Source organism: Pithys albifrons, chromosome 3 (genome assembly GCF_047495875.1).
Source record: "Pithys albifrons albifrons isolate INPA30051 chromosome 3, PitAlb_v1, whole genome shotgun sequence".
Classification (NCBI taxonomy): domain Eukaryota; kingdom Metazoa; phylum Chordata; class Aves; order Passeriformes; family Thamnophilidae; genus Pithys; species Pithys albifrons.
Genome location: NC_092460.1, coordinates 75,674,396 through 75,684,395, shown reverse-complemented (window position 1 = coordinate 75,684,395; position 10,000 = coordinate 75,674,396). Strand labels below are relative to the sequence as shown.

The following is a 10,000-nucleotide window of genomic DNA, read 5'->3' as shown; positions in this document are numbered from 1 at the left end:
TATTTGTATTTTCCATCAATGAAATGCTAGTGATAAGTGATACACCAAAGAAATAAAACTGCTTTGGAAAAATAATTTTATACATAGTCAACTGAAACAGCTTCAAAGCAATAAATTCCCATAAAACATTTAAAAAGATTATCTTGGAAGCACTGACTTAATGAATACTCAAAATGCAAGCTCAAATCTACCCCATAAAGCAATCATGGTTTTTTAGCAACTATTTTGACCTTAGTGACACAAACAATTAATTCTACAAACTTAATATAAAAATAAAATTCTACATCTAATGCAGAATAATCTGTCAATGTATTTAATCAAGGATATGCTTTTTCCATGTATTACACATTCTAGAATCAAACACAGATTTTAACAAACGAGGAAAAAAATGAAAGCAAAAGCCTCAGAAGTGTACAAATGTACACATATGAGAAAGAATGCTCACCCTGAGCCAAAAAAAGCAGAAGAAACAAGTCTAAGCAGATTACAGGTCGCATTGTATTTTAATAATAAAAATCTATATTCGCTTTAGCAATATTTATGAATTTATAAATATCGACAGTAAGATAAAAAGTTGCTTACGTTCTAGTCATACGTCTTCAAAGTCCACCTGATCACTTGTGACAGCACCCAATCCATTTATCACCAAGTATATATTACAATATATTACAGAATACTGTCATTCTCTCTTGATACATGGATGAGGAATAACTCCCTGATTTAAGGCAAACTTCTCATTTCTATATAAAGATCACAAAAATACAGTTCATCAAGCAAATAACAGAACTGTCCAAACTCCCTATAATTGCTTGCAAGAACCTAATGAACAGTGCCTTAGATTATTTGCTTTCTGTAAATCCACCACCTATGTAACTTAAAATTAACTTACCCACTTGCTGGTTTTATATAGTCTAAAATTTCTCATGTTTAACTTTATCCAGTAAATACTTATGCCACTTCAGTGAAAACATATTTTGTGATTTTACTCGTCTGATATACCTATTCTTAAGCATTAGCATCGCTTTATGTAGCTGCCGCCCAGTTGATGGAAATTATTAAAACCAGCAATCATTTACTTGCTTCTTTTAGAAAAAGCTATAACAAACTTAATTTGTTCATATGAAGGCCCACAATAAAATGCCTCAGGGAAGCCAAAACCGGAATGTTAAACTATGAGATCAGTACATTATATCTTGCACATATTTAAACAATAAAAAAAATCTTAAGAATAATAACCACAGGTACAATGGGGTTTGCTCTGTTTTTCTACTTGTCAAAGTTTGTTAGACAAGTTGCACATTAAAAATAATATCTTAGAGAGTTACTACAATGACAAAAATAAAACCAGCCATCATTTCCCTTGATATTTCAAACTGCATCTGGCCAAAAACTGGGGGGGGGGGGGGGGCGAGAGAAAAGGAAGAAAAGTGAAAGTAGCACAAAGCTATGCCCGTTATATAAAGGACAGCCTACTGCATGTTTACCAGTGTTTATGTTTCACATCAACATATTTTATGGAAGGATTTATACGCCTAACTCAAGTTGTATTTAAATCCTATGGTGCAGACCCTTCCATAAAATGCCTCTCGAGTCCTATTAACTGTACCCATGGTTTTACTTTGCCTGTCTGCTTATTTAAGATCTAATCACAGTTTTGAAGAAAAGATTGTCACTTCTAAGCCTGTCCCCTCAGAACCTGCCTGTTATTAGTACTCAACTGGATATTTTCATCTTCAGTTGTAATTCTCTGTGGTCTTTGCAAATGCTATCTACTGGAATCTGTGACTGTATGGACAAATTGGCTACACATGCCTAGGACTGTTACATTGAGAAACATGTAAGTAGCACACTAGTCTCTTGGTATTTTTATATTTTAAAGTGTTTCACTTAAATCTAGCTTTCAAAAAAAATTTGGCCATTAAATACACTCTCTCTCAATAAAGATTTTAAAATGCTGTTATAATCTGAACACCTGAATAAAGATGATGGCATGATTTTCAATGAAAACAGTTTTAAGTTTTTGTATATGTGTATGCATACAACTTATATGAAAGTAATACAAAAACGCAAGGTACATATATACAGATAATAGAGGTAGAAACCTGCTAAAAACTTTATGAAGACACTGAAACCTGTAGTAGACTGCAGTACTTTAAGTGTTTAATTGTTAATAGACTCAAATTTGAAGCAAGGCACAGATTTAAGCCTTAACAACTTCTCATATTTCAATCTATAACTATTTCATTCTTCCACATTTTCTGTCACCATTTAAAATATTTAACTATAAACGTAGCTAGTGTACACTGCTTAATTCAGCACTAAAAATGATTCAATTTTAAGAGCTATTATGACCTGTTATTTCAGAAACCCGTACACATGCAATTTATCTATCATGTTAAAACATGTTTCTATGAAATAGTGTTTTTGTAATACTCTATCTTACAGGAGACAACTTTCCTTACATTAATGCAATACCTGACATTGTAAATGAAAAACCTCAGTATTTAAAATCAAGGGTTTGAACTCGAAAGGTGGTGAGCGGCCTCAGCAGATGAGAGGACAAGACACCGAAGACTTCAGGAGTTCGAAGCAGGTACTGGGCACTCTGCAGAATCAGACTCCAATTGTTTACAAAACAAACTGGGATTCAGTTCACAGATTGGTACAATCTGTGTCCCCTGATGAGGAGGCAACTCCTTGGGTAGACAAAATAGGAGTTATGTTTGCACAGGTTTTAAAAGATACAGAAATCTTACAGTGACAAAAATTAATGGATTGCATCTCATAATTAGATGGCAGCAGCAGCGAGACTACAGTTTAATTTTACAGTTTTAAACATAACAGCAGTTATCCATTAACTTGATGAGAACATAAACAGATAAACTTAAAAAATGTTTTAAAAGTGAGAATTAAAATATACCTACAGAAAAGCTGCTTCTCTCTTTTCCTGTATTTTCAAAATCACACATCCATGTTACACTCACACACACACATAGACAACAACACAAGTTCTCTTTTATTTCACTGCTTCTGAACTGACCAGCAATTTTTATTTACACCTACAACAGCAAAGCATCTTTAGTGTGAGAGATCACTGGTCCCTTTGCTAGGGTCCCTTTACTGCCCAGCTCTGACTTGGCACAATTCACTGCAAGCAAAGCGAAGTCTCAAGTAATGTGGCCCTCTGGTGGAAAGCCCTGCACCATGTCCTGTGCTCCCGATCACACAGTAAACTAACAGTTCTGAAAACAAGCACTGCAAGGCTTCGGCACAACTTTTATAAATACGCTGCGGGACTTTAATCACCGGGCGAGTGCGATGGCGCGCAGCTGTATCAGCAAGATGTTGCCACCACGAGAACGGGACCCTTGCATTGCAACCTTAACATGCACTAAAACAACAACAAATAATACTCCACACTCTTCACTTCCACGACACTTCAAATTCAGCACACAGCGAGGCTCTGCAAAAGGGTACCCCTCTGAAAACAGCCCTTTTATTTCTTTAAAAACAAACAGGAAACAAAACAAACTTACCTGCTGTTGTTGCAGATGCAGCAGTTCTACTGTGCTTACTTCAGTGCTCGTGTCACCACTTGATCTTCCATCTCTGCTGCCAGCATCTAATTGGCTGCTTAGAGTGCTCATTCCATTTTGATTCATTGAACTGTTGCTTATTGTCTCTGTCGCAGATTCCTGCATCATGACTTAATACCTAAAAGTGATTAAGAAGTATCAATTAACACACGCGTTACACCTTCACACTTCCATTATCAAGATGTCCCTCTCTGCCAATTACACAGACAGCATCTTTAGAAGAAGAAAAAAGCCTCCCAGAGCCGTTTACCAGGAAATGCGATGCAAACTCTGCTTTCATACAGCTACTAATCACTGGAATTATGGTTTCTATAAGCAAGCTTTGTGTGCTTCCATTTAACGGCCAAAATAACACACCACGCAGGCAGCATGGTCAATAGCATTTATGAACGACTACATTTTAAAGTCTACCTATAAAATCACTTTAAGTGAAGGCACGATTTCACATACTGCGCTATATTTCCTATTATCTAGCTTTGACAACCATGGATGACTGTACAGCCTTATTTAAAATATTCACTATCTTGATTCTGTCAGAATTTTACAGCATATCTTATGCAAGACTGTTGTTTAATGATGCACAGCTAATCATACAAAATTAAAATTTTGTAAGGGTGTTACAAATCATATGGTATCAACCAATGATAAATAGTATAATGGGCTTCTCCTTTTTTGTGACTAAATAAAATTTTGCCTCGGAGGCATTTTAAGAAAAAGCTCCTGCTGCAAACACGTCAGATATTGCCTATTTTTTTAATCAAACGGCTGATATTCATTTATTTTTCTGACATTTAAAACATTTAATACTGTCCTTCCTGGGAAGTAATTAAGCTTATGCATGAGCAGCAATCAAACTGTTCACTTGAAGATGACTTAAAACTCAATTTTAACATAGGCAAATAAATGAAAGATATAAAATTAATTTTCCAGGCATGTATTAGATATGAAAGCTGGAAATAAAATCTATCAAGAATATCACTAATGATTGTGCTAAAAACAGCATAAATTATGCATATTACCTTCTCTACAGTAATAAATGTTTTATCATTTTCACTGCATAAATATACTGTACTTTCAGGATAGCAATGAGATGTCCTGCCAAGATCAGTTGAAATCTTTGCAGTAAATAAAGAACAACGTGCCCTTACAAACCAGAATTTCAAGGCACATTTTGTATCTGTAATATGGAAAGGTCAGTGTCTCTTCTCAGAGCCACAGAGCAACCAAAGTCCTCTCCTGCTTTTGCAGGGTCAGAATGGACTTTCCTTCATCCTTACTCCCGATGTACTGACAGAGTCCTCACAACAACCTGGCTGAGCTGTGATTTTAAAAGGACACCTCTGAAGGGAGAGGGATGTGTAGGCAAACTCAGAAGAGGAAACAAAGCTTTCTGTTTAGCTTAATTATTTCACTTAGCTATTTGTTCCCTTGCAAAATATGAGCAATTGCCTTTCCCTGAGAGAAAAAAAAAGAAAAAAAGGCAGGAAAAATATTATTACAACTTTAACGATGTGCATGGGATATTAATTAAAATGCAGTATGAGTTACCACAAACAAGCACCAACAAGATAAAGTGAAAGAATACATTGTGTAAAGAATGTTAAAATATCAAAAGGTGAGTTGTTTAAGGATAGTCTGGTCAGAAAAAAACAGGATGTAAAAAACCTAAACACAAATATCATTAACATAAAGGCGGGCAGCTGTTACAGCCCAGTAAACAACAGCAGCACCAGATGTGTTTATGAACAAACAGCCCTTCTTAAACACTTAGGAACATCAGTGAAGAAAAATAATAGAAATTGAAAATGTGATACACGCCATGATGAATTTTACAAGGCAAAAACAAAGCTAATACCCTTTTCTGAGATTAGGCAGCTAATAAGTATTCAAATTAGGCATAAATTTTACATGTACAATGTTTAAAATATTCAGAGAAAAGGGTCTGATTGCCCTTAGTAGTTATATGAAAATTCTAATGTGGGTATGCCACAACTGTGGAAGCAGACAGCCCTTTCCGATTTTTACAATATTTACTTTCAATAAAAAGACATGTATATCAGAGTGAAAATTTATTTAAAACACTTCATCAACTGTATCGTTACAAGGATTTGGAAATTTGGGAAACTCAAACATTAATCCTCTTTTAGTCAAACAAAGATTTAACCAACAGACAGGTTCATCTTTTACAAATTTGAACCCTAGACAATAACAGTGGTACATTTAGCCAAAAAGGGCAAAGAGGTGTAAATGTTAGATAATCAAAACATTAGAAAACACCCAGAAATTTCATCCATTTCTGACTCTTTCGTTACAATTAGCAGAGAAGGGTTAAACATCTTCCAGTTCATATTAACCAAAGGGGTTTATGTCTTGTGGATTTTGTATCCTTGCAAAGCCCCAGAGTGTAGTCCTGGCTCTGCATTTTGAGTTAAAGTGTCTGTGAGCCAGCAGAATCGGTATAATGTAACGTGACCAGTAACACCATTCTAGCAATAGAAAACAACAAATCTGACCCACCAGCTGTGTACAGAAAGAAGAAAACTACAGAGTAACAAACTAAAAAGGGTGATTTATTTTGAAGTGAAGTTGAAGAAATACTGAAGTGTTTATATGAAGAAGAAAGAGTTCCTATAATTCTGTTAAAAATAAAGTATGGGGTTTTTTCTTGTTGAAAAAGGGTATTTTTAAAAACAACACAGAAACTTCAGCTTGAGTAATGCTCTGTGTTGGTTGTCCACTGTCCCCTCCTCATCACCATCAACTGAAAAAGGGCTGCTGAAGAAAGTAAAAGCACAGAATCTTTTTCTTTTCCCTTCTCTCCCCTTGCATACACACACGCACACACACACACACACGCATACACACACGCGCGCACACACACACACACACACACAGGCGCGCGCACACGCACACACACGAATCTGCTCACTTGTGCACGTAGGTACTATCAACTCTAAACACTCAAAATTAAAGCACTGGAAACACCTAAACAAAGATTATTCCCAGTATCTATCTAACAGTAATTTCAGTTATTGGTGGCAAAATAATTTGAACCTGCAACATCTCACTAAGAAAGCTAATGTATTTTTGTTCTTGCTTTTACAACAGCAGTGCAGGTTGTTAGCATAATAATCATAAACAAAAAGGAAATATGATGACTACCAGATACTAAGGCTGAAAGTTTAGTAATTCAAATATGATTAAAAAATATACATGTTCCTATTTACATACATTTGTACACATTCATACTAATCCTTCTCTTTTTCTCTTGCTGTCACACTTGCTGTCAGTCATGAGCGTGCCTACATAGGCACACATGCGCCCACATTCACAGACACAAACATTCACCAGCACCTACTTCCACTGTGATTCCACAACTCTGGATGCCAAAGGTGCTACCTGCTATTTTATACAAAAGTATGGGGAAAATATTTGCTATTCTCTGCAAGAGAGATAGAAACTGCAGATTATGTTAGTGCATGGTTGCACAGCAGGTTGAATGCCTAATCTTGTCAGGGTAACCAAGCTATCGCCCATACCAAAAAGAAAAAAATACTCCTCCTGTGAAGTTAGAAGCGACAGCTTTACTTTTCTCCCCTGCACTGAACTGGACATTTTCTGTGTGCGCGTGTGCATGCATGTGCACACGTGCATGTTTTAAACCAGCAAGTCACTGCACAGATACTTATTCTCTACACCACTTCCCTTTTGAAACATTAAACTGACACTGGAACTGACTGCACAAGATTGCATTTTCTCTTCCTAAACAACTTGAATTGAAAGGTTACTTAGTGTAACAATATTTACTTGCAGAATTGTGTTGTTACCAAGGGTATAATGGATGGTGGCTATGCAGGTTTACGCAAGAATGAGTGAAGCATGAGGCATTAGCCATGTGTTTGACATGTTTCAAATTGCTATAATCCAGCATTAAACACACCCAGCAATTCATGCCATTTCTTGCAGCCATGATCTTGAATAAAGCGTGCACAACCACTTATTATATAAATTAGTATATGACTCCCTGTTATAGTCACAACAGTGCTTTTGTGTTTATTTTGCATCAAGACGGGGTCTTTTATTTGTACAAATAGCAGGATAGCGCGCTGTAGCACAATTAGAGCTCCTCACTTTATGGCAGGGTGTGTGGCATGCCGGGCTCACGGGCTCTGCCATTCGGTGCCAGGGCCAGGCCATGCTGGTGGGCTCTGCCATGCCATGCCATGCCAAGGCCAGGCCATGCTGGTGGGTTCGGCCATGCCATGCCAGGGCCGGGCCATGCTGGTGGGTTCTGCCATGCCATGCCAGAGCCAGGCCATGCTGCTGGACTCTGACATGCTGTGCCAGGGCCAGGCCGTGCTGGTGGGCTCTGCCATCCCATGCCAGGTCCAGGCTGTGCTCGGCCCGGGCCCTGTGGGAGTGGCAGTGGCTGCACCAAAGCTGCCACCAGGGGATGTGTGTGGGGCCAGCAGCATGTCCCACCCCGCCCTGCACCCGCAGCCACGCTTCGAGCGTGCGGTGCCACGTGTGTGGCATGCGAGGATCCAGCCCCGTGGCCAGACCCTCCTGGCGCCCCCAGCAGTGACACTGGTTTTGTGTTCATGGTGTGCTGAGCCCAGGGCTAGAGAAGTGGAGGCTGCAACCACCAGCACAGACCACCTCCAAGGAGTCAGAGCAGCTGCCTACCCCATTATGGGGTGAGCCATCCCAGCCACGGCAACACTCACATTCCCAGACCCTTGCACTGGTGCTAAGGTGCCCATGCTGGTTGATACACAGACAAGACAGACTCACAGCACACACTGCTCAGTGCCAATGGCCATGCACTTGTCTCGCTTTCCTCCTTAAAACACAGCCTAACCTGCAGCCTTTTGAAACCGGCCTATGATCTAAAAGCAATGGTGAGGAGCTAGGCTTAAATAATAGTAACTTTTGTGCTCTGGTGAAATTAATTCATCATTGACACAAGGCACAATGCATATGAAGTCTTCCTGGTAAGCTAAAACTCTTTAATATTTAAGATTGCTTAATAAATCAAAATGCCAAATATTAAGGACACAGCTGAGTGTGTGAGAATAAAAATTTGGAAAGCTAAGAGAATATTTGTGAAGCTTTGAGATTTTTTTTCACTTTGTCTAAAACATTTAGCTTTCAAACATTGAATTAAGCAGAGGCGTATGTCACTGCATATTTTTAAAAATATGTACATAAATTAATATGTTTAAATAAAACCAAATATATATATATAAGTGTAATGTATAAATAATAAATATAATTATGTTTAAAGCACTAATTATGTCAAACACTACTGAAATACCAAAGAAGAAAGTATCTATATTGGTAGGTGCAAAATAAAGTATTTATATTAGTACATTTAATACACTACTATCTACTCATATATTTACGTTTTCCTTGTAAAAATGTAAAGTATGCTCAAACACCTTGTGCTGGAAAGTCTTTCAGGAAAACAGAGGTTCCAGTTGTGCATTACAGGTGTATCTTAGCATAATCAGAAAGAATACATATCATCTGCATAAGTGAGTGAAGTCAGCACCTTTCATGAGAAAAAATGGAATTATCATGATAAAAAAAATCATCTATGCAAAGCCAGGTAATCATTTTACTATTTAGAATAGTCTCACTTCCAAAGATGGTAGTTCTGAGTAAAGCAACAGTTCAAAAACGGATTAAAAAAGGCAGAAATGGGACAACAGAGTCTCAATCATAACACAGAAAGCACTGATATTCTGAAGAATTTAAGTTGCAGTATGAAACTTTTAAGTGGGCACTCATATGTTGGGCCTCTGAAGACCATTTTTTAACAGAGATTTACAAGAAAATTGACAGCTGGATTCCTTGCAAATTACTACAGATTAGATTTATTTACTTGAGACAAGAACCAGCAGTTCAACACCACTCCCATCTTCACACACACACAGTGCCAGGTAAAGAAAACATGTATTCTTCCCACAGTGTTAACAGGTGCACTTGGCTGCCATGAGAAGGCATTAAGAAATCAGATTAATTGATTTATACTAAACTGTAACTGAAAAAACAAGCATTCCCTAAAATATATATATCGCTCTACTATAAGTCACAATTTTCCCCCACTGTCTGTGTACTATGGTTTACCTATCCAATGTTTAAATGAACATTCCCCTAACTGACCGGCATCAACAGTCAGATAAAGGTATTGAAGGTAGAATATCATACTCAACTAAAAGCTATCCTGTATTTTCAAGCCTGTATCTTTTCACACCATCTCAATTCTTCTGGACTACTAAAAATAGTAGGTCAGTTCAGGGCACAATAATTTATATGCTTTCTAAAATTCAAGAGTATGTTGTCACAGTCATCTGATTATTAAACAACAGTTCACTTTCCAAAACAGCAAGGAAGGTCTA

At 37.5% G+C, this 10,000-nt stretch overlaps 1 protein-coding gene across 3 annotated transcripts in view; it reads right to left on the bottom strand.

Moving 5' to 3' along the window:
* Nucleotides 1-10,000, bottom strand: part of FOXP2 (forkhead box P2) — a 194,336-nt gene that overhangs the window by 178,789 nt on the left and 5,547 nt on the right. For all 3 annotated transcript variants that reach the window (XM_071552433.1, XM_071552436.1, XM_071552432.1), the window contains exon 2: nt 3,537-3,714. In XM_071552433.1, the coding sequence (XP_071408534.1) occupies nt 3,537-3,704 (168 nt within the window). In that variant the 5' untranslated portion in view covers nt 3,705-3,714. The remainder of the gene's footprint in view (nt 1-3,536; nt 3,715-10,000) is intronic.